Raw genomic sequence first — 17,724 nt, 5'->3', positions numbered from 1 at the left:
TGAAGAGCAGAGAATGGGGAGGAAATTGCACCATCAGCTCCAGCCCTGCTGCCTCTTCAGCCCCCCTGGACCCATTTTGCCCCTGGCACACCCTGCCTGATGCCTGGAGGTGCCCTGAGCCCCGGAGAAGCTCTGTGGTGTGCAGGCAGGGCTGGCCCCAAAACAGGGTGACGCAGCGAGGCTGACCCACAGCCCCCAAGAGCTCTGGGGCTGTCTTGCCGCTGTTTGTCCGCAGGCTCCCCGTCCTGGCTGGCCCAGCCTGGCAGGGCTGGCTGGTTTCGGGTGCACTCACGCTTGCTCAGTTCCTGCTCCGGGCTGAGCTGGTTCTGTGACAGCAGGAAGGTGTGGGTGGCAGGTGGGATGGCAGAGCCATCATCCTGCCATTATCACTGTCCACAGGGTTGAACCATGTCCCCAGGGCCAGCATTTGGGTCCCAACCCCTGAAGAGTCACCTCCAGACCCCGATGGTGTCCCCAGCTCAGGGATTTGAGGCCGAGTTGGTGTAGCAGAGCAGTATTTGAGCTCTGGTTTTGCCTGCAACATCATCACACTGGGCTGGTCCTGGTGCGATGGGGGACCCTACAAGTGGCCCAGACCCAACCACCTGTGGGTCCCTGGCGACCTCAAGCCCGGCAGGAGCTGCTGCACCAACATCCCACGAGAATCAGTCCTTGGCAGCTCATTTAGTGCTGTGAGGGTCCCCCAGAGTGTCTGCTTGGGAGGAACGTCTAAAACCTTCACCAGAAATTGTGCAATACCAGACTTGGGGGAGAAAATCCTCCTAATCCAGGGAAATCCTGGGCTTTCTACTTCTCCTAATTCACATGTAAGGCAGTGCTGCACCTATCTGCGGGCTTTCTGCACAATCTCCAGCACAAAGAGCAGCTCATTGTTCCCCTAAAGCCGCGTTTGCCCAGGAGGCAGTTTCTCCGTGCTTTGCTCAAGGACAGGAATGCCAAAAGCATCAGGAGCTGAGGAGCCCCTGGGACAAAAGGAGCAATAATGCTGGGGCCAGACACAACGGGGAGCTGAGGGGACAATATCACCCTGTCCCCAGGGAGCTCTATCCCTCCGGGGCAGGCACATGCCACCATGGGAATCCCCTTCGCTCCTGTGGGGTGTGACAGCATAGGGGGAACCCACTGCACACACTGTACGGGGCGGGGAGGGGGGGGAGGGGGAGGGATGGAAATTGTGAGTCAATGGTGACACCAGCACAGTGCTCCCAAAAACGGGGAGTGTCTGGAGCCACTGTGACATGGCTCCATGCCAAGGACTTCCAGCCCCACTCGTCCTCAACATCTGCTTGGGCTCTGCTGCATCCCAGGTCCCTGCTTGATGCCAGCTGCTTGTCGTCCCTGCCTGTCCCCATCCTCATGGAACGGCAGCTCCAAGTGGCAATCAGGCTATGGCACTGGGTGCCACACTAGCCCTGCTGTGCAGCCCTATCTCGCAGCACATCTCAGGATGATCTTTGAACTTCGGTGGCCTGAGCCGAGTGGAGTTGGTGGCTGTGGTAACATGGCACCGGCACTACCGAACCTAGGGGAATGCGGGAATGGAGGGATGAGGGAGTGAGGCATAGGGAAATGGAAGGATTAGAGATGAGGGGATAAGGGATAGGGGAATGGAGAGATGAAAGAATGAGGTATGGGGGAACGAGATGATGATAGAACAGGGGGATGAAGGGTGGGGGATGAAGGGTGGGGAATGGACGAATGGGAATGGAGGGGTGAGGGATAGGGGAATAGAGGGTTGAGAGATGAGGGGTTAAACGATGGGGGGATAATGGGATAAGGGACAGGGGGATAAGGGATGTGGGATCAGAGGGATGGGAACAGACGAGACTTGGAGGAAGGATGGGGCCCGAGGGCTGGGAGAACAGAGGGAAGGGGCTGGGGGCTGGAGGAAGGGCCGGGACAGGAGGAGGAGGAGGAGGAGGAGGAAGAAGAAGCCTCCCGGGAGGCGGGGGCGGGGAGCGGGGCGGGGCGGCCGGTACAAGGCGGGCGCGGCCGGCAGCTTGGGCTCATTCATCGCACACGGCATGGCCGGGGGCGGCGGCTCGGAGCGGGCCCGGCCCGGGGGGCTCCTGCCGCCCGTTTGCCGCCAGCCCCGCCGCAGGGTGAGCGCCGGGGGAGCCGGGAGGGGGGCGGGATGGGTCGGGGGGCGCTTCCCAGCCGCGCTAACGCCGAGCCCGATTGCAGGAGAGCCGGGAGCGGCTGTCGGTGTGCAGCAAGCTGTGCTACGCCGTCGGGGGGGCCCCTTACCAGATCACGGGCTGCGCCATCGGCTTCTTCCTCCAGATCTACCTCCTGGACGTGGCGCAGGTACGGCCGGGACCGGGGCGGGGTGGGGGGACGGAGCTCCCGGGGCGGCTTTGCCCGGTAAACGGGCGCTCCCGGGGCGGCCCGCCGGGGGGTGTGTGGTTGTGGTCCTGCGTGGGTGTCGGTCCGAAGGCTGCGGGTTCCCACCAGGACCCGTGTGGCCGCTCCGATGCCCCGGGCCACGAAGCGGGCTCATGATGTCCGTGGGTCGGGACGCGGGGTCTGTGTTCTACGAACACGTTCCGGGTGGATGTGAAATGGGGAAGAAGAAGCGCCCGTGGGGCACCTCGTGTTGGCAGTGGGGTGGGGTTTGGGGAGGTCTGCTCTGAGTTTGGTGTGGAAAGAGCGTGGCGGGGGAGACTGGGTGACTGTGCCACAAATCGCAGTGAAAAAGGGGGAGAGACTGAGGGGTCTGTCCCCTATAGCGGGGCTGCAATGTGGTTGGGAAGGTTGTGAGGAGCTCCCGAAAGGCAGGCAGGGGCAAGGGGGGGCTTTGCATGTCTTGACGCAACATCTTCTCCTGCAGCTGGACCCTTTCTATGCCTCCATCATCTTGTTTGTGGGGCGAGCCTGGGATGCCGTCACAGACCCCATGGTGGGCTTCTTCATCAGCAAAACACCCTGGACTCGCTTGGGCCGCCTGATGCCATGGTAAGAGCCGCCTGTAGCACTCTGCATCCCTACCCGATGTGTCACAGCGCCCACAGACAGCTTTGAGTGTCCTTTGGCATGAGGTTCGCAGGGCAGGATCTGCTGACACCTTGTCTCGCCCAGGTGAGGTGCCAAGCACCCCAAGCACCTGTGATGCTGCCAACAGCTGAGGCTTCACGTCTGTGCTTGTTATTCTACCTGGTCCCAAGGTGTCCCCGTACGAGCTGAGCTCAGCTGTCCTCTGTGGCACTGCAGCAGCTCCAGCCTCTATGATAGCTGCCAGATGCCGGACTTCGGTCGTGCCGTGGCTGCTGAGCCCTGGTTGGTGGCAGGGCCACGTTGCCAGCAGAGCAGGTGGCATCACAGCCACAGGGAGGAGGGACAGGGGTGTGTGCGGTCGATGCGCAGTGGTGGTGCCAGCTGATGGTCATGAGGATGTTCCTCTGTCAGGAAAATAGTTATTATGGATCTGGCTGTCTGCACGTGGGTGCTCCCGCCACCCTTGGAAGCAGGGTGCTGAGCAAAGGGAGCTGGAGCAGTTGGGACGGGGTTTGCAAAGCCCCAAAGGGCTCGTGGCTGCACCCAGGGCAGACTTAGGATGTCCATAAACACCCATCACTGCGTGGGACAAGGAGCAGGTTGCTAATGCCAAAGTGTGGACATAGTGGCACATCCTACGCCAAAATAACCCACGTCCTGGGCATCTGTGGGATTGCTGAAATACAATGCAGCAAATGAGGTGGGCACGGGGAGAGTGGAATTAAAGGGACACAGTCGTTTCCCTGCAGATTATACCCTCTGCTTTTGGGTTTTCCTGGAATAGCTCTGGGCAGTGGCAGTCGGCTGTTGTTAAAGGCGAGCTCAACACATGGCCTGAAATAGCTTCTCTGCAGCCGCACGTGTGGCAGGGTCTGGGGTTCGGCGATTAGAGGAAGGCCGGAGCTGCCTCGGGCTGCGCGGGAGCCGCACGCTCGGCTGGCGGTCACCGCTCTGTTCGCTCTCATCTCGCGAGTCGGGGGGTGGGGATGGAGCGGCTGCATTGCTCCAAAGGGCTCCTGCTTTGTTAAAATTAGCCAGGGCTTTTGACTCGCGCTGGGCCCCTCAGCAGCACCGGGGCAGCCGCTGCGAGGAGCTTGATGCTATTGTGCATGGCTTGAGCGCGACCGGCTGAGTCTGATTTGGACGGAGTTGAGCTGAGTTTAAATCTTCCGAGCTCAGGGTTTGCTGGCTGTGGCTGGGGAGCTGCTCTCTGCCTCAGTTTCCCTGTGTGCAGAGCCAGGAGCTGCGGGGTGGCCTTGGAGGCTGCTGCCTGCCCCCCTCCCTCAGACCCTGTGTCACCCACCCTGTGTGCAAGGGTTTGTTGTGCAAAGTTGCTGCTGGGCTTGCCGGGTCTGGGACCCAGGGACCCAGGGCTTGCCGGGTCTGCTCTGTGGGGCTGAGCCCCAGCTGGCTCTGGCAGCTCTGTTTCAAAGCTTGGGGTTGCTCTGGCCCCCCCAAAGGGAGAGGAGACCTTCCCCAAGAGCCATCACCTCTCTCCCTTCCAGTTTTTTCATTTCGAAACACTTTTTGGTGTGTTTTGTCCCAGCAGCTCATTCGCTGGCTGCTTCCTCTCCCCTGGCTTTGGGGACTTTGCTGTGTCCCCAGCAGCTCCATTTCCTCAACCATCCTGGACTTTTTGGTGATCAAATTTTTCCTCGGTGGTGGTCGAAGAGTTTTGACCTTCGCTTTCCAGAGCAGCAACCGTTTGCAAACCAAATGGTTAACCGCCGGGCTGGGCAGGGGTGTGCGAGCCGGAACACCCCATGAGCAGGAACACACCATCGCGCCGGGCCAATGAGCGGGCGAGTGCGTCACCAGCCTCCTCCAAGCTTCTTAATCACCTCGGTCGGGGTAACTCAAAGTCGCTTGTCCACTGCTGCCAGGAGCTGCTGGTCAGCCCCGGGCAGGGCTCAGCACCCCCGTCCCAGCTCTGGGATGGGATCACGGGGACTTGACACATCTGACCCGCACGCGCTGGCGCCCGCGGCCAGTGTGACGTGGTTCCCGCCGCGCGGCGGCCGTGACTCATTCAAAATTTTCCCCTGGCTCCACGTATGCGTGAGGCGATAAGGGAGGGAGGAGCAGCTGGGGCTGGCTCGGCCCTTTCCTCCCCCCGCGGGGGTGACGTCTGCGCGGAAAAATGTGCATGTGTTGGGTCCTGTGCAATGCCTCTGCCGCCTTGCCATCCATGGAGATTCGGTTTCTTGCTCTCCCCCTCAGGCTCCAACTTTAAATTTAAACTCTGCATCCTGTGCATCAGCCTGGATGGAAAGATCTCACTGTACCCTGGCAGCGGCGTGGCCGAGGGCCAGCGCTGAGCGTGCCGGGCTCTGTCCCCTGTCCTGGTCTGCTGGCTTCGTTCCAGGACACAGCCTCTGACCAGTAGTTTGTGGACCGCAGGGTGCTTGCAAATCCCCAAGCAAAATCAGTCTCCTAAAGAGATGTGGGTGTAACCTCAACACCTGGCTCACATCCCTCCAGGAGGAGGAATTCCTCCCAGGTGATGGGGGGACCTGGCTGCTCGCGGTGTCCTCGGGCTGCTGGTGCAGGGTAGAGCTGTTCTCTGGCTGGGTGGGAGCAGGACAACAGTTGTGAGATGTGCTGGATGATGGGAGAAGATGCTCTGGGTGGCTTCCTGCTGGGCTAACGCTGTGTTCTCCCAAAGGATCATCTTCTCCACCCCCTTTGCTGTTATCTCCTACTTTCTCATCTGGTTTGTGCCACGCATCTCCAGCGGCCAAGTGATGTGGTACCTCATCTTCTACTGCATTTTCCAGACCCTTGTGACGGTGAGTTGGGCTCTGCACACACCAGGATGTGAGGGGTGGAGAGGATGACCCCCCTGCTTCACCTCATTGAGCTTTGCAGAGGGGCAGGTTCCCAACCCCGAGCTAATTCTCCTCGTGCCATTGCAGTGCTTCCACGTGCCCTACTCAGCGCTGACCATGTTCATCAGCAGGGAGCAGAGCGAGCGAGACTCGGCCACCGCTTACCGTAAGTCCCTTCCCTTCCCTTCCCTTCCCTTCCCTTCCCTTCCCTTCCCTTCCCTTCCCTTCCCTTCCCTTCCCTTCCCTTCCCTTCCCTTCCCTTCCCTTCCCTTCCCTTCCCTTCCCTTCCCTTCCCCAGCTGGGATGGGGATGAAGAGTTTTGCCCCCACGCCCTGGGTGCCCAAGGGCTGTGCTCAGTCCCGCTGGCTTCTCCCCCAGGAATGACGGTGGAAGTGCTGGGCACCGTGCTGGGCACCGCCATCCAGGGCCAGATCGTGGGCAAGGTGGACACTCCCTGCATTGAGAGCCCCCTCTTCATCGGCAAGACCAACTCCTCGGTGGCCATGGAGGAGCTGAACATGACCCACGACACTGGGTCGCTCACGGACACGGTGAGCTGGGGGAATGCTCTCCTGGACTTTTGAGCAGGCTGGGATGAGCACCTTCCCTCACCATTCACACCTCTGTCACACAGAGAAACGCCTACATGATCGCTGCGGGGGTCATCGGGGGACTCTACGTCCTCTGTGCCGTCATCCTGTCAGTGGGCGTGCGGGAGAAGAGAGGTGAGGCTTCACACGTGATGGGGTACTATGGAGTCATGGAAATCCTCTGGATCCTCCAAGGGGCTCCTAAGGAGCCCAGCTGGGCTCTTGGTCACTCATTTGTTGTATTTGTTGTAAGGAGGTTGTAGCATGGAGGGTGTTGGTCTCTTGTCCCGAGGAAAAAGTGCCAGGATGAGAGGGAACAGCCTCAATTTGTGCCAGAGGAGGTTGAGGTTGGATCTGGGGAACAATTTCTTCCCCAAAGGGCTGTGGGGCATTGGAACAGGCTGCCCAGGGCAGTGCTGGAGTCACCATCCCTGGAGGGCTGGACAGACGGACATGAGGTTCTCAGGACATGGGGTATTGCCCAGGTTGGGTTAGCAGTTGGAGTCGATGATCTTGAGGGGCTTTGCCAACCAAAAAGATCCTGTGATTCAATGATATGTGGGTCGGGGCTGGCAGAGCTGAGGGCTGGATGTGGGGTCTGGGGCAGGTGCTGCAGAAGGGCTGTGCTGTGGGCCAGAGCATCTCCAGGGCACAGCCTGGAGGACTTAGCTCTCTGTTCTGCGCTCTCAGAGATAAACCTTATCTTGCAGTTTTGTCTGGCCAAGGTTGCAAGTGCCAATTAGGGCATCCCAGAGTGAGGTGATATCCAAAGTCCAGTAGCTTCTGTCCTTCCCTTCTGCTTTGTGACCGGCTCTGCTCATCCTGGGTGAATCAGCCAGGCCATCCTGTCCCCAACATGGGGCTGAGGGACCCCTGGGTGAGGGCAGGGAGTTCCCTGGGCTGGGATGCTGTAGGGGGGCAGGAGCTTGGGCAAGGACAAGACACTGCACCCCTTGCACCCAAGGGTGCTGTTTCAGTGGGCCTAATGATGGGCTGATTTGCTCTGCTCCCCAGAGTCCTCTGAGCTCCAGTCGGACGAGCCCGTCTCCTTCTTCCGGGGGCTGAAGCTGGTGATGAACCATGGTGCCTACATCAAGCTCATCATCGGCTTCCTCTTCACCTCGCTGGCCTTCATGGTAAGCACGGCCGGGCTCGGAGGAGGGACCGGCAGCAGCACAGCTTGGGGATGAGCTGTGTAGGGCTCAGACAGGATCCTGGTGGGCTGGGAGCACATGAGATGGCAGCTCAACGAGCCGCAGCTGCCCCAGGCAGAGAGGAAGGATGTGGCCTCGTGCTCTCAGAGGGGTGGGTGAATTGGCCGCTTTCTTCCCCTGATTGTGAAGAGGATCTCGAGCCTCCAGGCTGTCTGTCCCCCCCTAACCGCTGTCTCCTCCGCAGCTGCTGGAGGGCAACTTTGCCCTTTTCTGCACCTACACCCTGGGGTTCCGCAACGAGTTCCAGAACATCCTCCTGGCCATCATGGTGCGTACAGCCCCGTACTGGAGCCCCGAGGGGCTGGGAGTCTGATGGGACACGCACTATGGGACCCCCTGGGTCCTCCTCAGGAGCTGGCGTGGGGTGGGGGCTCCATGGGCTGAGGGGAGGACAGTGTCCCCACCGTGGGGACAGTGACCGAAGGTCCCCGGGAGGAGCTGCCAAACGTCCTGCAAAGGCTGGACGAGTTGGCAGAACAGCAAAGCTTTTGTTCCCGTGTGAAGGCGGCCAGAGATGGGGAAAAACCAGGAGCCGTGGGGGCCTTTTGTCCAAATCCTGCCATTTATCTCCCTTCCCCCCCACCTCGAGAAAAGGATCTCAGTGTTTACTGCCAGCAAGATGGAGCAAAACAGCTCCTGGAGAGCCCTTTCCAGCATTCCTCATCCCTGGGAGCCCTCCCCGCCCCCTCTGCTCCGTGGTGGGGAGAGGTCCAAGGTGCCAATGTCCCCAGGTCCCCAGAGAGCCTGGCTCTTGGCCACGCTGTGCACAGGCAGCGGTGACAAGATCAGGTCCCTTCCCAGCACCGAGTATCGATCCCGGTCCTCCCTCGGTTTGGGCAGGTGTGTGCGGGATGGGGTGAGGGCAGGAGCAGGCAGTGTGGCTGCGTGCCAGCCCGGGGTGTGTGGAAATCAGACATGCTGGGGAAAGCTGGAAAGGGGTTGGGGAGGTTGTGCCCAGGGGCTGCTCCTTGCTGGGAAGAGCTTGTTTTTTCCCCGAAGAGCCTGGCCAGCAAGTGACACCGTGACCCCCTTCTCTTCCTATAGCTCTCGGCCACCTTGACCATTCCGCTCTGGCAGTGGTTCCTCACCCGCTTTGGGAAGAAGACGGCTGTCTACGTGGGCATCTCGGTGAGTGGGTCCCCTCGAGGTGCACGTGAGGGTGGTGTTTCCATGGGGTGAGCGGAGCTTTGTCCCTCAGAGAGCCCAGAGCTGGGCAGGGATTCATGCTGACGATGATTAGGTGCCTGCCCCTCATCCTGAGCTTTGTGCTGTCATGGATGTGGCCAAGGCCAGAGGAAGGCAGGGAAGGGGAAAGGCTTTGGGTCTGGGTCAGGCACTGCTGACGCCAGCCTGGTTTGTGTCCCCAGTCTGCCATCCCTTTCCTCATCATGGTGGCTGTGCTGGACAGCAACCTCATCGTCACCTACATCGTGGCCGTTGCAGCCGGGATCAGCGTCGCAGCCGCCTTCCTCCTGCCCTGGTGAGTGCGAGGTCCTGGTGCTCTTGCTCCTGCATCCCCCACAGCTGGGCAAGGTGCTGCCAGGGCCTGCCGAGGTGGTTAGGAACCTTGGGAGGCTTTTTTGCAATGTTTTCAGCCCAAGATGGGGCTCTTGGAGGGCAATCCTCTCAGCAAGGAGAGGAGATGCTGTGTTGGCTCAATCTCAGTGTTCACCACCCCGCTCTTTGCCCAGGTCCATGCTCCCAGATGTTGTAGACGACTTCAAGCTGCAGCACCCCAACTCCCATGGCCATGAAGCCATCTTCTTCTCCTTCTACGTCTTCTTCACCAAGTTCACCTCTGGGGTCTCCCTGGGCATCTCCACCCTCAGCTTGGAGTGAGTTCTGGTGTGGGAGCCGAGGGGCAGGGAGGGAGGGAGGCAAGTCTTGCACTCTGCATCCAGGTATCTCTGCTTCCCAAGGGGAGGAGGGAGCTGGGGGGGTCTAAATCCAGTTGTGGCTCCAAACCTCTCCCCGTAGGGGCAGGTTCACCTCCTACAAAATATTTCCTTTGCTTGAAGGTACCTTTCTATCTGCAGCTTTGCAGGGTACCAGACCCGGGGCTGCTCCCAGCCCAAGGAGGTGAACTTCACCCTGAAGATGCTGGTGTCGGCCGTGCCTGTGGTGCTGATCCTGCTGGGCCTGCTTCTCTTCAAGCTGTACCCCATCGACGAGGAGAAGCGGAGGAAAAACAAGAAAGCCCTGCAGGACTTGAGGTGAGCGTCAGCTTGTGATATGGCAGTAGGAATTGCAGCGTGCCAGCGGGATGTGTGCAGGCAGGATCAGGCCCGGACGGGTTGGAACACACTGTGACTTGTCCAGGAATCCTCCGGGACCCGTGGGTGGTGGGGTGAGGGAAGGGCTGGCTTGTTTTCCCAATCCCGACTTCCAAAGAGGTGGCGTGAGGTGTTGGAGATCAACAGGGACCTGCCCCAGTTGCTAAAGAAAACTGGTTTGGGGACTGTGCGAGGCAACACAGTCCCCGGGGAGCCCTTTGAAGGCTCCTCTGCTCGGAGGCAGGGATTGCTCCATGGCTCACCCCGGGCGTCCTCCACAGCCATTCAGTTGGAGCTGTGTAAGGTGCTGGAGCACAAGTGTGATGGAGCGGCTGAGGGACCTGGGGACTTCAGCTGGAGAACAGGAGCTGAGGGGAGACCTGATCTCTGAACTGCCCAAAAGGAGCTTGGAGCCAGGGGGGTCAGGCTCTGCTCCCCAGGAACAAGCGCCAGGAGCAGAGGAAACGGCCTCAAGTTGCGCCAGGGGAGGTTGAGGTTGGATTTGGGAACAATTTCTTCCCCAAAGGGCTGTGGGGCATTGGAACAGGCTGCCCAGGGCAGTGCTGGAGTCACCAGCCCTGGAGGGTTGGACAGATGGACATGAGGTTCTCAGGACATGGGGCAGTGCTGGGGTGGGGGAACGGTTGGACTTGATGATCTTGAGGGGCTTTTCCAACTCGAATGATTCTGACTCTTTGCCCCCAGGGAGGAGAGCAACAGCAGCTCGGAGTCGGACAACACAGAACTGGCCAGCATCGTGTGAGCCGGGCTGGGTCCCTCCGCTCACACCGGGGCTCTCCAAGGACTCATCGCCCTGGGGCTGGACCAGCCGCTGTCGGTGTGCGCCCTCGAGGAGCCGTGCGGAGCACCCACCGACTCCAACACGGGATCTGTGCCGGTCTTGTGCCTTCCACGGGATCCACAGAGCGCTGGTAGTGTACATTACACGGATTGACCCTGTGGTACCCATGTGCCTCACGAGGAGCAAGCACTGTTATTCCCTGACGGGTTCTGGAGAGCAGAAAGACTGGAGCTGGGATCCTTTTGCTCGTAACACTCGTGCCCGCTGCCCACGTGGGGCCAACGGCCGTGGGGCCGGGGTGATGGTTGGTGTACATTACACTGTCGAAGTGCCCGCGCCAAGGACGTGAGCTCACCTCTGCTGTCTGTACATACGACACTAATTTGGAAAGCTGTTCATTTTCTTTTTTTTTGAGAGAGAGAGAGCGAGCGCCTAATTAACTTAATGATGTAAATATGAAACTATTTCCTATTTGTATATATCTGTTCAGAAACTGAACTCGAGGACTTATTAATATTAAATTTACATAAAAATGGGGAAAGTCAGCTGTGTGGGTGCGGAGGACTTTTTGGTTGGCTGGTTGCTTTTTTTTGTGCATGTCAGCAAGCCCAGGGTCCCTTTACATGCCCCAGGGTGCAGGATTGACTTCCCCGGAGCTGAAAGCTCAGGAATGCCATAATCCAGGCAGGCAGCTGTGCCCGTACCCCCGTGCGGCTCCTTGCTCGGTGCCTTTGCCGCAGCAACCCAACAAAGGCTCTATTATTTTCTCTCTTTCAAGAGAGAGAGGACGGGGGTGGAGGGAGGAATGAAATCAAAGTGCTGGCTGTGGAGATGGTGAACCCAGGGGCTGGAAACGGGAGAGGCAGCTGGGGAGCGGAGAGAAAGGGAATGCGGGCTGTGGGTGACACTCAACACTGTCTCCCAGGGCAGAGCGCTGTGCAAGCACTAATCTTTGCGGATATTTATACCTTGCTCTCGCATTCCCCTCTCTGCAGTGGAACTGGGGAGAGCTCCGCTCCTGCGGCATCAAGTGTAATGCAAAGGGAGGGGGGGGAGAACAGGCTGGAGGATGCATTGGGGATGAAGCAGCCACCCGTGCAGCTGGGACTGTGCTAGTTCTGCTGCTCTGTCCCCATGGCCACTGTGCTTTTGTTAAGCGCATTTGTCACGCTGAGCAATTTGTGGGGTCAGTGCCTGAGTCAAGAGCGGCCCCGCTGTGCGGGGTGGGGGCTCGGGGGCAGGACGGCTCGGCCTTTGTTCCGTGTTTGGGTACAAAGGACTGCAGTGAGGATGAGGGGTTTAAAAATAGCCATAGGGATTAGACCTTAGCTGGGAATGCTGAACTGGGCCCCACTCTGCCACCATGGCGGGGTCATGGAGGGAAGCAAAGGGGATGATGCAAGGAGGCTGGGAGCCGGCTGTGTGCGGAGCAGAGGGCAAGAGGCAGTGAGAGCCAGGGGAGGCTTAGATTGGAAACTGGGGAACAATTTCTCCCTGGAAAGGGCTGTCGGGCATTAGAACAGGCTGCCCAGGGCAGTGGTGGAGTCACCATCCCTGGAGGGTTGGACAGACACAGAGATGAGGTTCTCAGGACATGCGGTAGTGCCAGACATGGGGTAATGCTTGGATTCGATGGGCTTTACAACCAAAATGACTCTACACTAGCCATGGCCTGGGTGTCCCCTGCTCCACCAGGGACAGAGTTTGCAGGGAAGGAGCAACGGCAGGACAAAGCCAGCGCTCTCCAAAGCCTCTGTGACACTGCAGGTGGGTGCCATGGGCACCTTCTGCAAGAAGAGGAGGAGGAAGAGGAGGGCAGCCAAGCACAGAGCTTGAGATTGTTGCAAATGTACTGACCCCGTCCTGCTCCTGGCCGGGTTTGCGAGCGGTCGTCCTGCCCGCTGCTGTGACCTGGCTGCCTCCAACAGGTGTGGGCTCCAAGGGTTTGAAAAATTGCTGCCAGCTTTTCTTTTTCAAAGGGTTTCAACAGAAAGCGGGGACATTTTATTCTTTGCCTGCTCTTTTTTGGCTCCGCGGGGTTCACGAGGAGTCTCTGTTCGGGTTTTTTGCAGCCAGCTCAAGAGACTAAAAGGAATAACTGAGCTTGAACCGGGGCCCAGACATTCCTCGCTGAGCACACCTCTTCTATTTGGGGCTTTTAAGAAAATAGATGGGGGAGGAAAAAATGACCATGGGAGCTGATAGCACTGAACTGTGGGCAAAACTCCTGTCTGGAGGCAGAGACCGTGTCTTGCTTTGGTTGTGATTACAGAGGGTTTTCAGTCCAAGCATGAAGAAAGCCTCTCTGGCATGGGAAGTCTGCGTGGGGAGATGCTGCTGCACCTACAGCTGCCTCCAGCAGCAGCTGCGACATGGCTTAATCCACATGAACTTCAGGGATGAGGAAAATGCAGCCGGGTGGCGGGGAGGCTGGAGTTCCATGGGTGTCGTGTCCTCCGTGCCAGCTGGGTGAGCCACGTGTCGGGGCTGATGTACAGGGAAGTGAAATCAAAGCCACAACATGGAAAAATCAAGGGGTGAGCTGAGCGCTCAGCAGGAGCCACTGGAAGGACGGTCCCCAAGGTGAGAGTGGCCACGCTGTGTCTGTTTACCCTATGGCGGATAAGTGGAAGTGTAAAAATTCGCTGCTTGCAGAGGGCGAGGAATAACCCTGATCCTTATCCCAGGGAAAGGGCAAAGGGCTGCAGGTTTATCTTGCAGGAAAAAGAGATTTATGAAGCTCTCACGCAGCTGCTGCTGGGGATGGTTTTCCCCTGGGCTGGAAGGACCCGCGTGCCCTGCAGCAGAAATCACCCAGGGCTGGATTTGTGGATGCTTAAAGCTGAACCAAGCATAAGATCCCACAGGAAGGGGGGTCTGACAGGGCAGCCCCTGCATGGTGCTTGTCCCATCCCTGAATTGGCAGATCCAGATGGAAATCAGCCCAAAAAGTTGTGGGGAGAAGCAGGATGGGTGAAACAGGAGTGTGCTCGGGACAGAGGTCATCGCAAGCAGGTCCCCTTCTGGGCACACTGGGTTCTGTCACCACTGGGGAAGGCGGAGTTAACCCAGGGTGCAGGATGGGGCATTCCTGGGTACAGACTGTCCCCAGGGGTCACCTCGTCTGTGCCACCTGGCTGAGGTCATTCATGTTATCTGTAAATAGCGACAGAAGTCTACCAGCCTGTTTGGGTGGGCTTTAGTTAATATTTTGCAAAAACACTGTTTCCAAGGGTATAAGTAGCCAAGGCGCTGCACTACGTGGCCAGAAACTGGTGAGGCAACAAGATTTAAATTGCATTGCTGAGGAATGAAATCTTGTGTACAGGCCGGCACTCAGGCTTAGCCTTAACCAGCAATGGCTCAGGGAGCTCTGAGAGCTCAGGAGAGCCGGAGCCCGGCCAGGGCTGTGTTTGCTCCCCAAGAGGAGTCGGAGGCTGCTGAGCACAAGTCTGGAGCTGAGACAAGATCTGTCCTTTGGCTGTGACAGGCAAAGCTGTCTGGAGGACACAACGGCATTTCATGGTCATTTCATTTTAGCCCTTTCACAGGGCCTGGAGAACAGGAGCTGAGGGGAGACCTTCTGATCTCTGAACTGCCTGAAAGGAGCTTGGAGCCAGGGGGGTCGGGCTCTGCTCCCCAGGAACAAGCGCCAGGAGCAGAGGAAACGGCCTCAAGTTGTGCCAGAGGAGGTTGAGGTTGGATTTAGGAACAATTTCTTCCCCAAAGGGCTGTGGGGCATTGGAACAGGCTGCCCAGGGCAGTGCTGGAGTCACCATCCCTGGAGGGCTGGACAGACGGACATGAGGTTCTCAGGACATGGGGTATTGCCCAGGTTGGGTTAGCAGTTGGAGTCGATGATCTTGAGGGGCTTTGCCAACCAAAAAGATCCTGTGATTCAATGATATGTGGGTCGGGGCTGGCAGAGCTGAGGGCTGGGTGTGAGGTCTGGGGCAGGTGCTGCAGAAGGGCTGTGCTGTGGGCCAGAGCATCTCCAGGGCACAGCCTGGAGGACTTAGCTCTCTGTTCTGCGCTCTCAGAGATAAACCTTATCTTGCAGTTTTGTCTGGCCAAGGTTGCAAGTGCCAATTAGGGCATCTCAGAGTGAGGTGATATCCAAAGTCCAGTCCAGGGGAGGTTGAGGTTGGATCTGGGGAACAATTTCTTCCCCAAAGGGCTGTGGGGCATTGGAACAGGCTGCCCAGGGCAGTGCTGGAGTCACCAGCCCTGGAGGGTTGGACAGACGGACATGAGGTTCTCAGAACATGGGGCAGTGCCGGGGTGCGAACAGTCAGACTCAGTGATCTCGAGGGTCTCTTCCAACCCAAATTATTCTGTGATTTTATAGCTAAAAAGAAGGAGCAAATATTCCTGTGGTGCTCGGAGGAAAATGGGATGAGGCATCAACCACCTGGGGAAGCTGTACGCTTTTCCCCAGAGGCAGGACAGTGACAGCCACAGCCTGGCACGGTTTATGGGCACCGGGAACCCCACAGAGCACTGACCTGGTTCACAGTCCTCCTGCAAACAGGCGACTCTCTTGTGACTCAGCCTTATACCAGGAACTTGAGCTTTGTTCCTTCAGGAACCTCATTCAGCTGAACGGACCCACCCCAGAAGCAAACACAGCGGTGAGCAGCACCTTCCTCTCCCTGTGCTCTGGTTATTTCTTGTTCCGTTCCCCACTCTCGCTTCCTCTTCGCGGTTGCAGCACTGGGGTGGCAGCTCCTGCGTATGCTGCACCCCCAATTACTGATGCCCCCGCCCCAGTGAGGCTGGTGCATCCACTACAGGATGCTACAAAATAGAAATAAACAGCCTCAAGGAAAAGAGGTGGTTGTATTATTATCATATTTTCTATTTTGCATCCCAACAGTTGATCCTAAGGTGTCTGATCCTGATGGACTGTCACGGTTGAGACGGACAAACGACATGGACCAAATTCTTTCAAGATGAAAGTAATAGGTGCCATTTATTGCTACAAGTGCATTTTTATACAATTCTACCAGTTCATGTGTCTATTGGTTACAAGTTACAGCACTAACATCTCATTGGTTAATTTTGCTATCATCCACGTTATTCTTCTAGCCCCTTCTCTCTCACGGGTCCATTTCTATACCTCCGGATACTCCTTTACTCCCATTCTTCTCAAGGGTAAATCTCAATATCTCAAGGCTGATCTCCACTCTCACATTCCCTGTCAAGGACTCCACAGACCTGCTGCAGTTTCTCACAATGGACACAACTGCAAGAGGCAGGTTGGGTGTTGGCAGGGCGGAAAATGAGGCAAGAAAACCAGAAAACCACCAGGCCAGTGGCACTGGTGATTGCAGGGAGCCGGTTGTTCCCTCTCTAGGAGGAAAGACAATGTGATGGCACTGGTGCGGGTCCCGCTTGGCTCCAGGACAGTGGCTGAGGCCGGGGGGCTGCACGGAGGGGAGGGGAACAGGGGAGAGCTCCATCTTCCACAACTACCCACTGGCTGCTCGGAAACACCGAACCCTCCACGGGTTTTTAACGTGCCCCCAGCTCACCGGGAGCGCGAAGCCGCAGATCAACCTCACTAGGGGTCAGCAGAGCCACGTTCGCGGCGATCCCGCTCCCGGTGAGCCCGGTCCCAGGTTTGGTCCCGTTTCCCCCCCCGCCCCGGTGACCGCGATCCCGCAGCCGGGGTCGGGATCTGGTGTCGGGACCCGGCGGTGGCCGGTCCCGCTTCCGGCCCCCGCCGCGGCAGTTGTGACCATCTATGGTAGCGGAGCCGCGGGCAGGAAGCCGCGCTAGAGTCAGCCGGGTTTTCTCCTCCTTCCCATCCTGTCAACGTGTCCCAGCCGCGCTGTCCGTCTGTCTGCACAGCCTCCCGGCTCCAACAGCGGCTGTTGGGACCCAGAAACGCAGGGCAAAGCTCCAAGTCCCCCGCAGCAGGCAGGGAGGACCGCTGCCCTGTCTCTAACCGTGCCAGCAAACACCTTTTTACACCGAGTCCTGCACAAATTTTAAAAGCAGACAGTAAAATGTAAAATGCAAAAATGGCAAAAGCCACTGTGGGAACAGTCTCTTGTTGTCTCCAGGGTCCTCTTCCTGACTCCGAGTTATTTTTCCCTCCACCACCCTGTTCTCGGTCTCTCCAGCAACAAAACCAGGACAACAATACTTATTTATTTAATTTTGAGACCACACCTGGAATATTGTGTCCAGTTGTGGCCCCTCAGCTCCAGCAGGACAGGGAACTGCTGGAGAGAGTCCAGCGCAGCCACCAAGATGCTGGAGGGAGTGGAGCATCTCCCGTGTGAGGAAAGGCTGAGGGAGCTGGGGCTCTGGAGCTGGACAAGAGGACACTGAGGGGGGACTCATTCCTGGGGATCAATATGGAAAGGGGCAGTGTCAGGAGGATGGAGCCAGGCTCTGCTGGTGACAACCAGGGACAGGACAAGGGGCAATGGGTGCAAACTGGAACACAGGAGGTTCCACTTAAAGATGAGAAGAAACTTCTTCATGGTGAGGGTGGCAGAGCCTGGCCCAGGCTGCCCAGGGGGGTTGTGGAGTCTCCTTCTGTGCAGACATTCCAACCCGCCTGGACACCTTCCTGTGTAACCTCATCTGGGTGTTCCTGCTCCATGGGGGGATTGCACTGGATGAGCTTTCCAGGTCCCTCCAACCCCTGACACTCTGTGTGATTCTATCCGCCCTCTGCCAAGCGCTCTGAGCCCCTCGGATCAAAGAGGGTCTGTAAGCACAAGGCTCCGAAGCGCTTCGTGTCCCGGGAGAGGTTTGATGTTTGGGATGAGCCCCCCAGCCCCGCTCGGGGGTCCCCAAGTCCCCCCACCCCTCACTTCCCACCGGCGCCCCCCTGGCCCCGCCCCAAGCGAGACCCCGCCCCTAACTCCACCCCTCGCCTTCTTCGACCACGCCCCCAACCGCACCCGCCAATCGCAGGGAGGGCGATTGCCCGAAGCTCCTCCCCGCCGGCGCCGCGCCGCGCTGTGCGCACTTCCGGCGCGCGGG

General features: G+C 58.4%; 1 protein-coding gene across 1 annotated transcript; it reads left to right on the top strand.

Moving 5' to 3' along the window:
* Positions 1–2,045: 2,045 nt before the first annotated feature.
* On the top strand, positions 2,046–10,683 carry MFSD2A (MFSD2 lysolipid transporter A, lysophospholipid; the record flags this gene model as incomplete). Its single annotated transcript, XM_080357789.1, has 14 exons — positions 2,046–2,123; positions 2,206–2,328; positions 2,852–2,976; positions 5,681–5,804; positions 5,931–6,009; positions 6,222–6,394; positions 6,478–6,568; positions 7,448–7,569; positions 7,832–7,915; positions 8,692–8,775; positions 9,015–9,127; positions 9,339–9,482; positions 9,684–9,860; positions 10,626–10,683. 14 exons carry the CDS (start codon positions 2,046–2,048, stop codon positions 10,681–10,683), a joined length of 1,575 nt encoding a protein of 524 aa, XP_080213915.1.
* Between the last annotated feature and the right edge of the window lie 7,041 nt (positions 10,684–17,724).

The sequence above is a fragment of the Nesoenas mayeri genome (genome assembly GCF_963082525.1).
Source record: "Nesoenas mayeri genome assembly, chromosome: 21".
Lineage (NCBI taxonomy): Eukaryota > Metazoa > Chordata > Aves > Columbiformes > Columbidae > Nesoenas > Nesoenas mayeri.
This window is presented reverse-complemented; position numbering and strand designations above follow the sequence as displayed.